The 19142-nt window shown below is 36.8% G+C and overlaps 1 protein-coding gene across 1 annotated transcript in view; it reads left to right on the top strand.

Annotated features, from left to right (window-relative positions):
- RNF17 (ring finger protein 17) overlaps window positions 1-19142 on the top strand; it is a 51710-nt gene that overhangs the window by 14698 nt on the left and 17870 nt on the right. Inside the window, exons 12-24 of the mRNA XM_075050419.1 lie at window positions 1170-1257; window positions 3860-4021; window positions 4923-5112; window positions 5572-5737; window positions 7093-7283; window positions 8402-8537; window positions 9013-9166; window positions 9871-9986; window positions 12085-12205; window positions 12928-13045; window positions 16372-16593; window positions 17554-17704; window positions 18795-18913. Coding sequence (XP_074906520.1) covers window positions 1170-1257; window positions 3860-4021; window positions 4923-5112; window positions 5572-5737; window positions 7093-7283; window positions 8402-8537; window positions 9013-9166; window positions 9871-9986; window positions 12085-12205; window positions 12928-13045; window positions 16372-16593; window positions 17554-17704; window positions 18795-18913 — 1934 coding nt within the window. The remainder of the gene's footprint in view (window positions 1-1169; window positions 1258-3859; window positions 4022-4922; window positions 5113-5571; window positions 5738-7092; window positions 7284-8401; window positions 8538-9012; window positions 9167-9870; window positions 9987-12084; window positions 12206-12927; window positions 13046-16371; window positions 16594-17553; window positions 17705-18794; window positions 18914-19142) is intronic.

Below are 19142 nucleotides of genomic sequence, written 5' to 3'. Positions count from 1 at the left end.
ATGCTTTCAGTGTTCTGTTGTCAAGTATGATATTATTTATATTCTGTATTATACTGTGTGTTTGTAGTTACACTTAGCTCATAAAGACATCATTAAAGAATTCGTATTTCGTTTTATCTTCCTTTGAGCTAGCATTGTTTCTTTTTTGTCCTCCTTCAGCTTAGCTTAGTGAAAACTTTCTTATAAGTCCTCTCAAAGAGGAGTCATAAGTTCCTGTGTCTGCCTGGATGATTTTCTTTAATTCTTAGTTACTATGGTCCCCCTCAGAGTTTCTGACATTGGCTCCTGGAGAGTGCTTTTCTGGCAGGTCCCTTGGCTTCCTGAATCTTCTGCCAGGGTATTGTCCTATGTTAACTGGCAGTAACTATTAGGTTCCTTAGCTTGTCAGGTTTTCCCTGGACTGTAGTAGTAAGAGTGTAGCTAACAGGTCCAGGAAGTGATCCTTCCCCTTTGGTAGGCTCATGTGAGGCTGAGTCTGGAGTACTGTGTCTACCTTTGGACCCTGCAGTACTGAAAGTCACTGTCATACTGGAGTGAGTCCAGCAGAGCCTACCAAGCCAGTGCCAGGAGGAACTCAGGGGTAGGGCTGAAGGTGTTAGGAACAAGTTGGAACATGGAAATTCCAGTTAGATAATAGGGGGGGAATAGATAGACGCATCCCCCGGTATAATTAAGATGCTTAACTTCAGTGTTCTGTGTCCACAACATATCTAGAAATTCCCTATGATTAGTAATGCTTGGGGAGGATGAGGGCGAGGGTAGGAGTGGTATGCGAGAGTAATTGTGGTAGCATATAGCTGTGATCAAGGTGAAGTAAATTTCAGAGCTTGGGCACAACCGTCTAAAATAGCATATTACAGAATCCCCGTGGACTTCACAAAACTTGTCAGAACAAAATCCCTTCAAACTGCAGTGTTACATGAATTTTGCATGTCTTGAATCTTAAGAATTTTAATGATAGTTTTATAATATTGGAATTAGCATGTGGGCTGGCCATGTGCACATGTTCACTGTGTGTGCCTTTGTTACAGTCATATCAGATATGGGAGGTTTTGCCTTTGCAGTATTCTTACAATACATGTAATTTCTCTTTACTGTGTTTGCTGCTTTACTACATACATATGAATACTTAAGTAACCTAATTCACTAAACTTTTCTCCCAAAACAATAAACAAACAGAGTTTCCCACAGAATATCATGCTGATGAACAGAGGAAGAAACTCTTCAAGAAGGAAACACCTCTTCAACACAAAGCTGGTTAGTGTCTTTCCTATCTGGTAAATGGTTTAGTTCACTAGCAGGGACCCATCCTCTCAGCAGTGAGAGCAGACACAGGAATTTGTTGGACAGTTGGACACGTACGTTAGCATTCCAGTTCGGTCAGGAAGGTACTAGGAAGCAGATCTGACCATCCCTAGTTAGTATGTATTTGCTCACATGTAAGAGCAGACTTGGGGCACATGAATTGATTTCCTTCCAGTTAAAACTAGTTTGAGAGGTGCTTACAGTGCAGATGTCATTCTTAGTACCAGCAGTTTTGCTCTGCAAAAACACTCCCTGGCCTGCTCTCCTCACTAATGTAAAGACTATACCGTCTTTTAGATTTGCCATAAAACCATGTAGTTGGAAGATGCAATACAGGAAGTCCCAAGCAGCTTTCAGAAACTCAGTGTTGGCAGTGTTTTTCAACACCTGGCAGATACTTGACATAATGATTGCAGTGCTTGCTGTGAACAGTGAGACCCATTTCTTAGTAGTTTATATACTGAATTTTGAACTGTTGTCTTGTTCTCCCTCTATCTATGTTTGGTTTTCTAAATTGTGAGTGAACAGATAAATGTACAAAACAGAGAGTAGTTTGAGGAAATAAGTTACTTCAGAAATTCTGTAGGCACAGTTTGTGCAGTGCTTTGAGCTTTGTTCATTGTTGAGTGTAGATGGTAATGTAGAGTAAAAGTCACAGTATTGGGAAAGAAAGAAACTAACCTAAGAAGTTGACAGAGGAAGAAGCACTGCTGCAAAAAGATGTGCCTTAATCTAGGACACAAAATAGTATTAGAAAAGGAAAACAATTAAGGAAATTGCATTTTTGTTGTTTGGTTGGGTTTTTTTAACTTCAGAGTCATATAAATGCACCTTCCCCTGACAATTTCCTGTCCAATAACTTCTGAATTCACTGGCTGCTCTTAATGAGACTTGACAAAGCTTTAGGGGTTTTGAGCAGTTTAAGTCCATAACAAATTCTGTGGAATTAAGTAGTTAGTAGAGAAATTCTTCTAATGCTCATACTGAAGTTAGTGTAGTGTGTGCTCACCCTTTATTAGATATCCAAGAATTTGCATGGAGAGAAGAGAAACACCTCACAGCTATTACAGTTGTGTGATGTTTGAGCCTTACCAGGCACATAAGTTTGAGTATCTCTCACATATACACTAGAAGAACAACATCTCAAGAGGTGAAATGATCACAGTTACCTGGTGTGATTGTTTTTATCAGTAATATGCTAAAATAAGTATTTTGTGCAACACTGGATCTTTTAGGATTATGGGAAGCAGAATTTGAAGTTTGATATAATGAGGTTTTCATTCTCTCTTGCTAGTAGGGTTAGTTATCAGATGAATAATATTTGATAAATTTTTCAAATCCTTTTCAGTTGGCCATGGTTTGTTGGGATTTTTTTGTTTGCATTTAGTTTAAGGAACATAATCAAACCATTTAAAGACATCTCTTCTGGATCCATCTGGCTTTAGTGATCCAGAACTGGCCCAGCTCCTGTTACTGTTTTTGGCTGGAGGTATCAGCCTCCACTGATGTAGTGAAGCAGCTGTTAATATGTGCTTTTCCTGCTCTACTTAAGATAGGCTAGCTGACTCATCACATTATTGGAGATGGTGACCAGGGGTAATCCAGAAGCGTTAGTGTACCTATAGGTGAAAAGTTTCGAGTCATTCAGACTTTTTACTCAGATACCATCTTTTCCACTGGAAATGCCCACGAGTAATCTTGCATCTGTTCTGGACAGTGCATTTCCTAAACTTCCAAGCACAGTCCTGTGTACATGCTCAGAATGTTTCAAATGCCAGATTCTTTGTATCATCTCTTGCCCACCATCAGTTGTAGTTCAGAGATGGCAGTGCTCTGGGATGCTGCAAATCTCTCTGTTTGCTGTCCCCTGGTCAGTCACGCAGGAGGCATTGGATCTGGATCATGCTATCTACTCCTGCAGGACGTTTTTTGGTGTAAAATACTTGTGTAGGAGTTGAGTTGCTGGGCTTCTAACACCTTCTGACCCATTCACCGCCTTCAGTGAGTAGCTTCGGAAAGAGAAACCTGCATTTTGGATCCCAAATCAATGGAGGTACCTGCAGTACAAAGGATTTGGATGCTTAGTCAGAAGTACTGTCTTATAAAGGGTCATCTCTTGGCTAGCTTCAGGTCATTGCTTGATCTTTATGTATTATCACTGAATAACTATACAAAAGTGCTTAGCATACCTGTTCTTAAAAGTAGGAGTCTTAATCTCTCTAATTTGCTTTCTAGAAGCTTCCTGTTTCTCTTGTTAAATAGAGGGAATGCAAACTCTGAATTACCTACTTAAATTCAGGCTACCAATTTGTAAGCAGCAAGACAGCCTTTTGTTTTGCAGGGTAGCGTAAGGGAGGTAGTTCAAAGGAGTGGATTTAATCAGAAAGCGAACATGGTAACTAGTTTGAAACAAGTGTGAGTAGACTTGTCAGATTAAAAGCTATTTGAGGTAATGTTATCATGATTAATGCAACATAAACCCAGTCACATGTCTAGTAATATCTGTTGGAGTCACTTGGAGAGTGTTTAATAATCTGTTTTATGTCTTACTCAGGTTCGACAGAACTAGTGTTTGTAAGCCATGTTATAAATCCATGCCACTTCTATGTTCGGAGATACTCACAGAAGAAAGAAGCAGGGGTTTTGGAGAAGAAATTGAAAAACTTTTGTTGTAAAAAGAGTTCGCATCTCTTCCCTTCAGATGTTTTGGAACTAGGTAAATTATTAATTTCTAAAGGTCTACGTTAGCTTAAAATACTCTCTTGCAGTATGTCTTCCTTAATCTAATATTCTTTCCCCCACCCCTCTTTACATAGTAAGCTGTCCTTATATGTTCTGGGACCTACAGTTAATGGTTTTTGGGAAACATTGTACATAGACATTGTTCAGTAAAGTAGACTTTTATTAAAGCATATAAACAAAAATGATAGAAGTAAAAAAGTTCTTCACAACTTCAACAAATTGAGTGCTTAGAGTAACCAGCAGTTGAAACACCTGGCTGTAAACTTAGTGTTTTCCAGCATGAAGTGGTAATTGTTAACTGACAGTTTTTTCAGTATACTGATTTTAACGATGAGCCTAGTTCTTCCATTACTTCAAGAAATAATGCAAGCAACATTCCCTTCAAGTGGATAGATGATTTTTTTAAAGTTCACTAACTGGATAAAAACCATTCTAGAAGTAAAAATGAAAGACAATAATACATTGCTAAATCGTTAAAATTACTTTCTACCCCACGTGTTGACAATGTTACTCACTTCTGGAAGGTGTTTAGAAAACTGATAAAAAATATGTAATAGCCCTCAACTTCAATGTTTTTTTGCCACTTTACTAAGAGGTATAGAAAGTTTGCCAGAAACTACTTCTTAATACAAGCCAGACACCTCCTAGCCTTACAGACATTATGTAAATGAATGTGGGGAGAAAACTTCTGGTGGCTATCGCAACAAGGTTTTTAATGTCTTTGTGTCTTTATTTTAGCAGTAGCACTTTTACTACCTGTGTAGAAGATAGGCAACAATGGAACATAATGCAGAACTGTAATAACACTTCCAATGTGAAATATCTATAAATACTGAATTTTAGTCTTCCTTTTTTTTTTATTTGCTTCTGTATAGGTGCTAGAACTTTTATTAAGAATAAAGAAACTGGGATGTGGTGCCGTGGAACTATCACTGAACTAATTCCACTAAAAAGTACAAATGAGAGGAAGCCTCGTGGTCCAGTAAGATGCAAAGTTTGTGATATTGCACTGCTGGAAGTATTCCTGATTGATTTTGGGAGCTCCATAGTTCTAATTTTCTCAGGGTATGTTTACAGAGAGAGATTTTTGTGTGCAATTGTTGTCCTTGACTGTTCTTACTCAAGAGGATCTCTACTAAGAAACAAGTCCTCTGTCAGCTTCACACAAACAGATAACCAGATATCCAAATGACACTAATATTCTGTATGTGCATATTTCCAACAAGAAAAGTGGCAGTGTATGTAAGTACACAAGTGTACAAGCCTTCACACGTTAAAATGTTTCACTTGGACTTGCATTGCAAAAGAGAACACGGGAGTCCTCAATGTTTAAAAAAAAAAAAAAAAATTATTTCATTGAGACCTTCTAGTTTTGTTTCAGTGATGTGACATTATGCCAATTATTGCAATAATCACCATTACTTTTAAGTGTGGGGTTTGGTTTTGAGGGTTTCTTTGGTGTTGGGGTTTGGTTTTTTTGCTTTTCTTTTGAGCTAGTACTGTTTTTATTCCCGTTGACAATAGATATGTTCCTGTTGAAAGGCCTGAACTTGCTACTGTGCAAACTATTGAAACAGACGACATTTGTTTGTTTGTAAGGAAGCCTGATGAGCACATCGAGGCAGAACTCACAGCTGTTCCTCCTTTAGCAGTACAGTGTTCATTGAAAGATGTTGTTCCCAAAAATGCAGTAAGTAGAAGCTGTTTGTACTATTTCAGTACATTTTTTTTTCTTCCTAAGATTTATATAAAAGAACTTCAGTACATAATTTACAATGATCTTATTCCAGTATAAACAGAAGGAAACTTGAGAGGAGTACAGGGTATATTTTATTTAAAAAAAAAAAAAAAAAGTTATCTCTTCTAAAAAGATGGGTTGCATTGCTTTCATTGGAAAGGAAACAAGCTTATAGCAGTCTGTCTTAAAAAGCCTCTGGGTTTGCAGATACATATTTCAGGCTTAAATCTCACTACTCTTACTCTAAGCATGTTCTTTTGTCAAATTTAAAAACAAATTACAGAACTGATACTCTTATTTCATGGCTGTCTGATAACTTTATGCAAGTAGTAAATTTCAAAAATCATCCAGAGAAGAAATGGCTTCAGAATTTTTAAGAGAATCTTTTCAGGGATTGGCTTTGTTCCTTAAATTTTTCTGCCACATATTGAAAAGTGTTATTTATTATCTTTCAGTATAACAACAAATAAAGTACTGTCAGCCTTTATTCCCTTAGAAAAAGGGCATATATTGCAGCATTATTTTCTTCAATATTCACTTATTTATTAGGTTCTTTATTTTTGCCACTTTCACATGGGAATGAACTATGTCCAGTGCAGCTGTGCATTTCTGACAGTATAACTGCTGGTTGGTTTGGGGTTTTTTTACCAGTCTGATGTTGTCTGAAATAACTTTAAATAGGAACAATCTGGAACAATTTTCACAGGTGTGGGTAAAATGTCTTCCTTATATGTGCTTTCATTTTTTTCACACCTAAAAAGCACAGATTTGCAGTATCAAATGAGAAACACATTAACTTGACATAAGAGAAATAAATTCAGACAGGCTTTTTCAAGGTAGGTAAAATGTCAAGAAGGATGATGTGGAGAGGAGGAATGTGTAAATCGATCAAACTGTATTTGTATGTTTTTATGAAGACATGATAAGAACAAACTTTCAAATGAATTGGGAGAGCAGAAATGTAAGTCATGAGATTAAACAGTGTATGACAATTCTGGTTATCTATCAGAACAATCAGAGAGGATAAAATCTTGCATCTTTAAAAGAAACATGGTGGAAACTGTAGTCCTTTGATCTGACTCAGTTTTATACAGTTAAAAACACTTCTAAATCCATCATAGAAGAATACTGTTCAGTGCTGTGATGGCTATGGACTAGACAGTCTAACATTGTGTTCACTATTTCATCTGTTCAGATGCATCTGTGCTCCCTTCCTTGCTTTTATTTTATCTTATATTTAATTACTTTTTTTTTTGTTTTACCATTATCTGACATCTTCACTAACTTCTTCTTTCTTCCTAACACAGAGTGAAGGTTGGGGAGAGGAAACAAAGACAAAATTTTTAGGAATGGTAAATAATAAAGTTGTTTTAATGACCATATTTAGAGAAGAGGATGGTGTTCTCATTGTGGATTTGAAAAAACATCCTTTTAATAAAATAAGCAATAACATGCCAGTGTCTCTCAAGGATGCATTAGTTTTTTTAGACTTGGCAAGGTACGTGTTTTCCTTTAGTTTATGCTCTTATGCCATAAATGGTAATGTCATAATACTTATAAAGTGAAGTTTACAAAGCAAGTTGTTTTTGCAGTGTTTGATATATTAATGTGTGATGTATTAATATTCAGAAATATCTGTTAATTTCCTTTTTTCACCTTCACCTTTTCACCAAAAGCAGTGTGGCATGCTCAGTACTAGTCAGGCCTTTATTTAGGTAATGAACTTTATTTTTGAAAATGACAAAATTTAAGTTTCTGTACAAGTTTGAATAACAAGAGGGTGAAAAGAGAAGCTCTTAGTGTCTTACCATGTACAAAAAAACATACAGAAATCAAGCCTTGTATCTGTTTTGATTTGGCTGGTAGGCAGTGACAGGAAGTCAGCACATCTGAACCAGCCGTGTAACATGGTGCATATAGCACAGTGAATAAGAGAAACAATGATAGGGTATAAGGGGGAGCTTCATTATAGCACAATGAATAAGAGAAACAATGATAGGGTATAAGGGGGAGCTTGATTTTGGCATTAGGACAGAGGAGGGACCAGTGGAAGAGACAGGAGATAGAGAACAAGATGAGCATTTTGGTGTTTGGGTACAGGGGTACAGCATGCAAATCTGTAAGAAATTACAGTTTATCTTGCTGCACACAGAGAAAGGTTTTTGTTTATATTTGAGCATAACTAGTTATGGTGGTGAGAACAGTGGGAGGTAATTTTTTTGCTGCATCTATTCCTCAGGTAATTGCTTTTTCTCATAAGTGAGGCTAAGGAAATCTAAAGAAAATGGTTTTATCTATGTAGTGGATTCTAGCCTTTTACTTTTTTTTGACAATTTAAATGTATGCTACTGCATCCCAAATAACAAAATCTTTTTAGGAGCCAGCTGCCGTATATCATTCTTCATATATTACTTTGTGAGGGGAGAAGCATTAGAGAAAACTGTCTGCACCAAATGCAAGAAGGAAAGTTCAAGCTATTCATACAAACATGAATCAAGTTATTTTTATAAGACCATTTTGCAGTTTTTATGAGAAACTTGACATTTGAATATAAAAGGGTTCCTTCTCAGTTAATTTTGACAGAATGTATTCAAAATTTCATTTTGTTTACCTTAGGTTTAGATCACAGCTTCCCAGTCAGTTAGAAAATAACACCATCTTGCAGTATAGTCCACCTAAGATTCCACAAGAAAGAGAAGTCTCTGTCGTTGTCTGTCATGTTAATAGTCCAAGTGATTTCTATCTCCAGTTGGTAAGTTTAGAAATAAGGTCTATTTAAATAAAACTCGGAACAAACATTTTAACGTTGAGCTACCTGTAGTCCACATTAAATAAGGTACAATTTCTATTAACTTCTGTCACTTGTTACCAGTTTTAGGATTCCTAGAATTAATAGATGAGATTAATTCCTACAATCCTAGATTAATTCCAAGAATTTTTACAATTCCAGAAAGTTAACATTTTTTTGTCAGTTTTGTTACATGATTAATTCCTGTGTGGGTGTGTAGTGCTTTACTGTTTTGAGTGGAGATTGAACATGGCAATATTTAACAGTTGTTAGGCACTTCAATTCACTTTATCTATTCATAACCACTGTATAATTTCAGGTGGAAAACTAGGAAGTACACTAGAAAAAAATGTCCCTTAAAAGAGAAAAAATACCATTTTAAAGAAGAAGAAAAAAAAACCATCTGGTCTGTATGTATGTTTTGTTTTTCTTACTTTAGAGAGATAGCCTGGATTCTTTAGCTCTTACCAAGAAAATTCAGGAGGTATATAAACATGAGTATGGGAGAAACTTGGAAATCATCTGCCCAGTTGAAGGCCAAGCCTGTATTGCAAAACAGGAGGATGGGAATTGGTACAGAGCACAGATTATAGGTGAAGTATTGGTTCTTTCACTCTAATGCTAGGTTGCAAAATCAGATGTGGTACCAGCTCAGTCACACACTGGCTATGAATGGTAACAAACAGTCATTATTTTTACTAGGCACCCTTATACTAACAGGTAGGTTCTAAAGTCAGTAGTACTAATTCATGTTATATTCTTTTGCTATTAATGGAGTGTTTTATACATTTTTAAATAGAAGCGGTATACTTATTTTTCTATATATTATGGAAATTTCATTATATCATTATTTAAAATAATGTTTCACTTACTATTACAGTTTGAACTACAGAGTTGTCTATTATAGCCAACCTCTGAGTGTAACTAGTGTGGGTTAATCTCCATAGTAATTCCACACGGGATGAGGGGTGTACTTGTGCTCACCCCTGTGTTGCCTGCATGGGCAGTGTGGCGTGCCTCTATGCTTACATGTCTACTTGGCACGTATTTAACGTGCCAGTGTCTCATAAAGTGATTAGATGGAAGGGGGACCAAAATACTTACTCTCTCATTTCAGGAACCTGAAAGAGCTGGCTCTTAAAGAATATGGTTTTTGAATTGGGTTATAGAACATTTGAAAATGTGATATTTTATGATTATATGGTATAAATGTGTATTTTGCTCTGAAATTCTGGTGCTTTAACCTGTATCAGGTACTCATTTTTTGTTTTAATAACTTGGGTTGTTTTTCTTGAAGGGCTGCCAAGCTGTCAGGAAGTTACAGTAAAATATGTTGACTTTGGCAATGTTGCTAACTTAAGTCTTAAAGACATATGCAGAGTAAAAAAGGAGCTTCTGAGCTTTCCAGAAAAGGTAAATTAGTGCTTGCCTGGATTAAATAGTCAAAATTAATAGAATCTCAATGGTTGGAAGGGGAGAGGGTTGTTAGCATTCTGAAGTAAACAAAATGTTAAGCAAGTTCCTTTTCACATGGGTTTATGATGTGACTTATTAAATATGTTTTGGGTGCACATTGAAAACTCTTAAATTTTTTTTTTTATATCATTTAGTTTTAAATGAAATCTAATGTTACCTTCCGGTGAGGAGGTGTATATACATTGTGTGTGTGTTTAATTCAGGTACCTTCTTCTACTCCATAGTAAGCCAAATTAATTTTTACATTCTTTTATTTTCCAACCATAATTAATGCTGAACTTTAAAACTTCATATATTGATAGGGGTTTTTTTAACCAATTGTAGGCACCAGAAGTAGTGAGTGTTGTAACTAAGGTTGTCCAGCATCTTCTACTGAAAGTAGGATTTAATTGTTTATATTTTGAGCAGATGTTTCAGGGGAAGGTTTCAGCCAAAACAATTGAGCCTTTTTTGACAGCAAGGGAGAGGAAACATTCTGAAAATGGCAAAATGTTCTTGCAGTCGCAATGTCTTAATGCTTCAGATCAGAGCGGCTAATGAATAATGGTGTTGGGATTTTTGATGTGTGTTATCCCATTATTCCAACTGATTGCCTGTTAATTTGTCAGCTCTTGAGCACATACTACTATGCCTGCTCATTTTGAACTTAATGGAGAAGGGGCTAAAGAGTTACCAATACAGGTGGGTATATGACCACTAGAGAATGGTCTAAAAAAAAGCTGAACCCATCAGTTATTCTCAAATTTCAGCATTCTTATACCGTGTATAGGTTATGGTGAAACACTCTTGCAAGGTGTTTACAGTTGAAGTTTGCGTAAGAAGTAACAAGTTCCTCTTGCTATTAGTTTTAATGCAAGTAATAGAAAGATCAGCAGACTTGAGTCTGCTTATGTGTTGCTATGGTTTCAAATCTTTTGTATTTACAAAAAAATGTTAAGGATTTAAAACTCTTTGAAACATGAATGAACACAAGATTGCAAAATAGAGCATTCAGAAGGTAAGAGTATCAGAAATGAGGTTGCTTGTGCAGCTCTATCCTGTTGCATGAAAGCATTGCTAAGTCTTCACACATGATCCTATATTGCATTGCCTCAAATGTAAGTTGGTTGTTTAAGAGATTTGAATTAGGCTGTTACAAGAGAAGTTGGACTTTTTTCAGCCAGTTAATACAGTTCGCAGGCATTTTAGAGGACTTGGGTAGTGCAGAAATCTTGGCCAAGACTGGAATAAGCAGTACTTAATGTAGTGTTGGCTTTGTCATCCACAGCCCTTTCTTCTAATTATTAACCTGTCAGTCAGCCTTATTTTCATATTCCTGACTGCCTTTATCCTAAGAATATCTGCACAAAACATTCTTATTTCTATTGTCTTTATTTCCTTTCTCTCCCTTTTCAGTCACTTGTGTTACTCTTCTTCCTTTTGGTGCAATAAACAAGAGGGAAACAATAACATTACAGTTAATTTAAAATTGAGGCATAGTGTAGCCACCAAAGTTTGCAATAAAGATGCTAAACAAAAATTCTTTTAATCAACGTACTTCATCTTGTCTGATTTCCTGTGTGTCTCTTTTTTTATGTCTTCTAATTAATACCTTTCAAAAATCTGTCAGGAATTTTTGTGACATAGTTACTGTGGTCCTTCAGACTTCTACAATGGTATAGTCATGTTAATCTTAGATGCTTTGAGTCTGAGTAATTACATCATAAGCAAACCAGGATGAAGGCTTTCTTTATCACCTCTCTGCAGTAATCTTTCCTGATCTCTGCACCAGTTTTATGCCTAACCATAAAGGGAAGCAAGGAGAAGTCAGCTCTATTTCGGCAAGAATATATCTGAATTTGACATTCCTCCTCAGCTGCCAGCAGGGTGGGCGGGGATCATCTTAAATCAGTTCAAATAATGGTAATGTGGAACCAGAAGCCAAAGTCATGCTGTCTTGCTGTCCTGCATGAGTGCGACACAGAGGCTGTGATTTGGCTGTAATGAGATGGTGTTGCTATGTAATGGTAGATACATAATTTGAGTTATTCTTTAGGCAATCAGGTGCAGGCTGGCTTGCATTGAGCCTTATAAAGGGGCAAATGAGTGGAACAGAGAAGCCAAGGAGAGATTTGAAGAAATGACTGAAGATAAACTTATGCTGTGTTCAGTTGTTGGTAAGTTATCAAGAGTGTATTACTTTAAATATTGTTGAATTGACTCAAATGTAGAAACATGCACGTTCTTATTTTAAATGGTATTTATTTGAAATGCTTATGTTCATACTTGCAACAGGTAGCCCGGAGTGAGAGTATCTAAATATGAACTGATTGGAGGAGACCTAACAGATAGAACTTCTGACAAAAGCTCTGTTTATGTCTTCTCTTAGGGACCACACCAGCATTAAGTGATACAAGTATCCTGGTTTATTAAAATGGGCTTGTTTCCAACAGTACTAGCTATCCTTGACTCTTCCCGATTTTATGAGTATCGGGGAGTGTGATTGCTGCTGCTCTAAAACATTGGGGCAGGGAGGGAAATTCAGATAATGCATACATGCCTTAGTAGGATTTTTCTTAATACCATTTACTGTTAATATACAGCTGGTTATTTTTCAACCCCTGTGGAATGGTGGTTTGGAACCCATCTAAAAAATGAAATTACATGTATCAGTTGGTTTCTTTGTACAAAAACACTTTGTATTTAAAGTTAACTTTATAGATATGTGCAAAGCTAAGCCTCTACATATTGTTGATGTTCAGAATCAATTATTTTATAAATCAAGTATAATTTTACAAAATTCTGTCTTTTAGTACCATTTGCCATGCCTCCAAAACCATAAATAGTCTTTATACTGTCATTGGTTGGCACTAATTATGTTTATATTATTCATTCACAGAAATTTTAGATAATAACATCTTATCTGTTGAACTCTTTGACTCCTCTGCTGTTCATGGAAGAAGCTTTAGTATTAACTGCCAGCTGGTTAAAGAAGACCTAGCATCCTACACACCTGGGTAAATACCTTGTGCATAACTTAAAGTATTTGGAAATACTGCATTTGTGTAACAGAATTACTGGCTTTAATATTCACCTCCAGTGGCTGGAACTTACCACATTGGTGATAAATTCATTAAAAATCACATTCATCAACTGACGTAAGTTACAGAGTGTAACTCTGCAGTTTGGCATAGTTGAATTCTCAAACTAAATCTTGACTAACAATGTATTGAAATTGTAATTGATTCAGAAGTTGGAGATAAATGTTTTGCATCATACTTGTAGTGTGCTTAAGTGCTAAATCTTCCCCAAACTGGTTATCGTTAAGGTTCCTGTTCCCTTTTAGTAAGAAAAGAAGTACTACTTTTGTGTGTTTAACCTGCACCTGAGGTAAGTCATCTCTTTGGAAGGTCTGTTACTAGAAAGCAAATACTCGGATAACCAGCTATGACAGCGATAGACAGAAGAGTTGGGAAGCCGTGAGGGAAGATGAGGCTGATAAGGAGATAACACTGCTTCATTTAATTTGTTGGCTTTTTAAAAAGATAATCCATGGGATGTATTCATGAAAATTAATAATTACTCTTTCATAAATAATTTTTGAATACTGATGAAAGTAAAAAGATTGTTATATAGAAAGTTTTGCTTCCTAAAGGGAATTGCTGAATTTGCTTTTTTCAGGAGGAAGCAAGTGAGTGGATTTTCATCTCATAGCTCAGAAATACGACTAAATCATAGTAACGCTTTTCTTGTACTGGTCACAATTTTTAGTGAGATTTTTTGTGAAGTCAAACAGCTTTATTTAAACCTGAAGAGCTGAATTGTTTCGTCACTCTCACTAGTGTATTTTGTTGTGTTACAGCTATACTTAGATGCCTGCTTGCAGCCTGCAAACAAGTGGGAATATTACTACAGTATAAGTTGCTGTGTAACACTGATAACTTACTACAGTGGATTTTTTGGTTGGTCACTCACTCCCCCTTCTTTAGGTGGACTGGGGAGTGAATAGAAGAAACAAGCAAGAAAACTCATGGGTCAAAATAAATACAGGGAAATTGCTTAGCAAGTACTGCTGCGAGCAAAACAGACTTAATTTAACTTAATTTATTACTAATAAGCATAAATATTTTATTAATGCTTCAGGCATTGCTACATAAGAGCAAAAATTTATGGTACCTACCCTTCCCCTTTCTCAGGCTCAAGTTTACTCCAAGCACCTCTCCTCCCCCTCCTACACTCAGGTGACTTCAGTGCCTTCAGTGAGGCAGTGAGCAGTGCAGTGGGTTGGGGTCAGGACACAGTAATTTCTCCCTGCTCCTCCTTCCTTCTTGCTCTTTTCTTCCTGTGCTCCAGTGTGGGCCCTCCACAGGCTTCAGTCCCTTCAGGAGTGTGCCTTTTCCCCCCACAAAATACCTTCTACTCTTCTGACTTTGGTGTTCCCTATTTTATTTCTCCTCTGTTCCCTCCTCTCTCTCCTTGGTGTTTTCTGCCCTTCATTAAATTAGAGGTGCCACCAGCTTCAGCGAAAGGCTCGGCCATGTCCTTTGGAGGGTCTGTTGCAGAGAGCGCTGAAATGGGCTGTGTCTGCCATGGTACAGCACCTGGCCTCTTCTCTCAGAGGTCACCCCTGCAGCCCCTCTCCCCACCCACCAACACCTTGCCATTTACACCCAGTGCTCCATGTCTTTTAGTTGGACTGATGTTTCCACTGGTGGGGTGGGGCAAGGGAGTTGTTTTGTGTGGACTTGGGGGTTTTTGGCTGGCTTTGTTTTCCTGTGTGCATAGGTCCCTAGCTCTTCAGAGTTCATTTAACACACTTTCTCACTGAATTTCACATTTGTGAAGATGGATGTCTGCAAAAAGGCAAGAGACCGGTGAATAATTTAAAATGCCTTTATGTCATTTAGAATCACATTTGGGATTACTGTTTCATGTTTAATGCTGTTGAGGAATACCCAGGCCAGCTCTAAACTAGTATAAGGCAATATAAGCAGGAGAGCACAGTGCTTCATTGAATCCAGCTTGCTGACAAGCAAACATCTGTAACCTTACTCTTGCATTGGAGTAGGAAGTAGTCCATACAGAATTCCAGCAAGAAACCTTGGGGAGTCTGAAGTTCATTCCAAATGGATTTGTTTTTCTGATGGATCTGCAATGATAATGCTATACTGGAGTTACTAGAGAGGTGGTTGTAAGACATGTAACATGTATTTCACTTGGGACAACTCTCTGTGTTGGATTGCCTCTGTCCATTTCATAGTTCAGACTAGTTGTATGCAAGGTAAGTGTATTTGTAAGCTGTGGTGTTCATTTTTTTCCTGGTTCTACAAGTTAGCTGTTTAACCAAGCAGTTTCCAAAGACCTGCATCAGGGAGGTTTGCATAAATAATTGTGTAGCAGTATGTAGTGGATGATTCAACACTTAAACACTATGGAATTTTCTCTCTTAACAGAGCGGTTTTTTTCCTTCCCATGACGGAAAAGACGGGTGGTAGATCTCTGAAAACAGGAAAGGGTTTCTGCCTGGAGGCCCAGAAATGGCTAGCAGTTAAACTCAGCCTTGCCATCTCCTTTAGTCAGTGCTGTTTGCAAGAAACCAGTTCTTTTGCATTAGCAGATGTTTCTTCAAGCCGCAATCTTACATTTCTAGTTGGCACAATTCATGCAGACTCATAGTAAGCTGGGTTGTGGCTCAAAATACATACCAGCCAACTCCTGATTGTTGTTGGTCTTTATTCTATCCAGTAGAGCACAACTTAAACAAGTTCTCATAAAGGTATTAGCGTGGCTATACTTCATTCAGTACTGTACTTAAGAAAGTGGTAGCACTGGTTGTGTTGTATTTATATCCTCAGAGAATGATAGAGGTAGATGTTTCACTAATGTCAACATTCTTTACTTCTATGATGTGTAAATATTCCTTTCAGAAGTTGCATGTTGCAGCTTTTACTCAGAGGCAACATTGCTTTCCAGAAGCATGATAGTAGTAATTTGACATTTTTTAAGGCAGACACAAACATCAATGTTCAGCAGCCTGTTTGTGTCAGGATTGCTTTTCTGCTGGCAGCCTATATTGCATAGTGCTTTCATTTGACACTAGAATGTGCAAGGATACCTTCTGAAGGAGAATAAAAATGTTACTATCATGAGTGTTTCAGAAGTAGCATTTAGAAAAGTTTTTGTCTTTTGTTGGGATTTTTTTCTGCGTTTCTGAGTTACTCTTTATTCACTCTATTCATGTTGAATGATTCCTGTCATGTTGAAGTTTTATCATTAAGCTCTTTTTCACTTTGTTTCAAATGTGTTTAAACTCTCCATTCTAGTTATTTTATGCTCTTTACAGGTACACTGAAAGTACTGCTATAAAGCCCAATGAAATATGGGATGTTCCTCTAGAAGAAATTCCTGAAACCTCAGAAGCTTTAAATCCTATAGGCATGGAACCTGTGGATGAAGGAGATTTCAGATCACTTTCTAAGAAAGAGCTACAAGCGAGAATTAGTCATGTTGTGTCTCCTAGTAAAATTTTTATACAATGGCTGTCATCAGAAAGTATACTGAAAAGGTACTTTTCTGAAAAAGGAAAATTCGAAGAACTTTTTTCAAGTTAAGGCATTCTTATTACAAACTGGTGAAGTATAGTTAGAAGAAACCGTGATAAGGGTTGCATTTGGCACTGGGTACTCGTTTTGAATGCTGTTGGCTTATCTTGCTTTGTTGAGGAAAGTATAGGAACAAAAGACAGATTGGCACTATGTTGTGGTTTATTAAATATTTTTGATTCCAAATTAAGTACATGATGTAACTCTATTTCAAATCAGTTTTAATGTAGTATTGGGGCCTGATAAATGCAACACTGTTCAGAAAGATTAAATCTTTTTGCTCTTTCTTTTCTCCTCCCCATTCCTTCATTAGGAATCTTGTTAAATAATACTGGTGTCCTAAGTCATAAAACTTCAAGTTATTTCTTTCAACATGATTCTAATATGCTGTTAGGATTTGAAGGCAATTTCTACACGTTAGTGTATCAACCTTCCTTTGGTAGATATTTAGGTAACATTTAGGTAATAGTGACTACTGTTTGAAGACCATTAAATGGAAATGTCATTGCTTAGTGCAAGACCTGCTTGTTTTCTGACTCTTGTTATTCCTTTCTTTCATCTTTTTACCTACTTGCATGTAGCTACCTAGAGTCCCTTTGAATTAGTCATGACACTAAATGAGTACCACAGTCTCAAGTTGTCAAGACAAAATAGTGCATCTAATAGTGCTATACAGAATGGTCAGTATCACTCAGATTAACTCCATTGTTTAAGAAAACATGATAGTTCTATAGAATTTTAATCAGATTATGTGTTTTGAAGCTCCATTTCATGTATTTCTAACATATCATGAAAAACTACAATACTATGTCAGACACTTACTAAAACTTTACTGGGTGCTAGTTAAGCAGTGATTGACTAAATAAGCCCTTTATTCACTGGGTAAAATTTTACCACTAGAAAAGTGTTGTTTTGAATGTTAGTTTACAGGAGAGGATGGCTACCATCTACAAAGAATCCCAGCCACAGTCCGTGAAGTGGGAAAGTAGTATGCACTGTGCTGTTTATGTACATGATTTGAAACAGTGGCAAAGAGGTCGAATAAGCAGGATTGTCTCTGAAACGACTGCAGAGGTAAACCTCTTATCATAACAGGGTTTATACTTTCATTTCTAAAGATTGTAAGCATTCATTGATTAAAATAATGTGAAATCTTTGATTCTTACTTCTGTGTTAATATTTTCTCATACAGCCTTTCGCTTTTGTCCAAAGTAAGTTACATTGTACATTGCTGCAAATAAGATTAGTCTCATCAAAGCTCAGATGCCTTTAGCAGGGAACCTAGTAGTTGAAGAAGGCTCATGAGTTTGACTTTGTGTATGTTTACACTACAGTTTAGCTTAGATTCCAGAAGCTGTGGGAACCTGAGGGTCACATTAATTCAAACTTAATGATCCTTGCTAAAAGATGGAGCCAGTTGAGCTGAGTGCACACCACAGGAACACATGTAGTCATGCTGTTGCTTGAACCCTAAACTGATGATGATGCACTGTGCCATGTAGGTGTAACATTTTCCACAGTAACTTCTCACACAGTGCTGCATTAAATATGTGTCTTGTGCTCATTTGAAAAGAATAAGGAGCATCAGAAGAGGCATTTTGTGAATAGATAACTACTTGCCTCAAAAGTAAGAGTGGCTTTTTAATCATACAGATAATCCAGGACTGGATTGCCGTTGGTTCTCTCCACCATTATCAGATTATGCCTGTGGGTCTTGTTAGTAGGAGGCAGAAGTGGGACTTCGCATACTTCTGGTTTGCATCATCTGCTTTCTAAGGCTAAGGGCCCTCAAAGAGCTATTGAACCATGTCAGAATAAAAAGCAACAGGTGGAGGGGAGCTATTTCAGTGTTTCTAGGTTTACAAATTTAAATACACCAACATAAGTGAAGCATGGGAAAAGAAATTTTCTTATTGTAGTAACAGTGTCTGTAAAGTTGTTTTAACCCCCTTTGAACACATTTTTTGTGTTTGTCCTCTGGGTACATTGTGGTAGTCATTTTTGTTGGGTGATGAAGTACTTCAGTGCAAAGGCCGTTCATTGAATGCTGGTAATGTTTGTTCGAATTTTGTTTACCTATTCAGGCATGCTTTGAATTATCATTTGTTACAGATACACTAAGAGAGGGTTTTTTTCTTTTCATTGTGTTTCTTGTCTGTAACAGGTGATACTTTATGATTCTGGAGCTGAAAAAACAATGGATATCAGCTGTCTAAGGAAGCTAGAGGAAAATTTGAAGATAATTAGGACATTAGCAATAGAATGTTCTTTGGCCGATATCAGGTAGCCATTCCCTTATACTGAGCAGCAGTATTAGAAACTAATAATGACTTAATATTTTCCTGTGTTAGCACTGATGATCTAAGATTTGGATGTGGTTTGCTTTTTGAATAAAGAAGAAATGGGATGCCAGCTGTAATTTATTTTATAAAGGGTTTTTTTTCTAAGGGTTATGCTACATGCCAGTAAAGCAGAAACCATGCTATAGAAAGAAAGAACATTTATAGGATGA

This window comes from Buteo buteo, chromosome 18 (assembly GCF_964188355.1).
Source record: "Buteo buteo chromosome 18, bButBut1.hap1.1, whole genome shotgun sequence".
Lineage (NCBI taxonomy): Eukaryota > Metazoa > Chordata > Aves > Accipitriformes > Accipitridae > Buteo > Buteo buteo.
The sequence above is the reverse complement of the archived record's forward strand: the minus strand, read 5'-3'. Positions and strand labels throughout refer to the sequence as shown.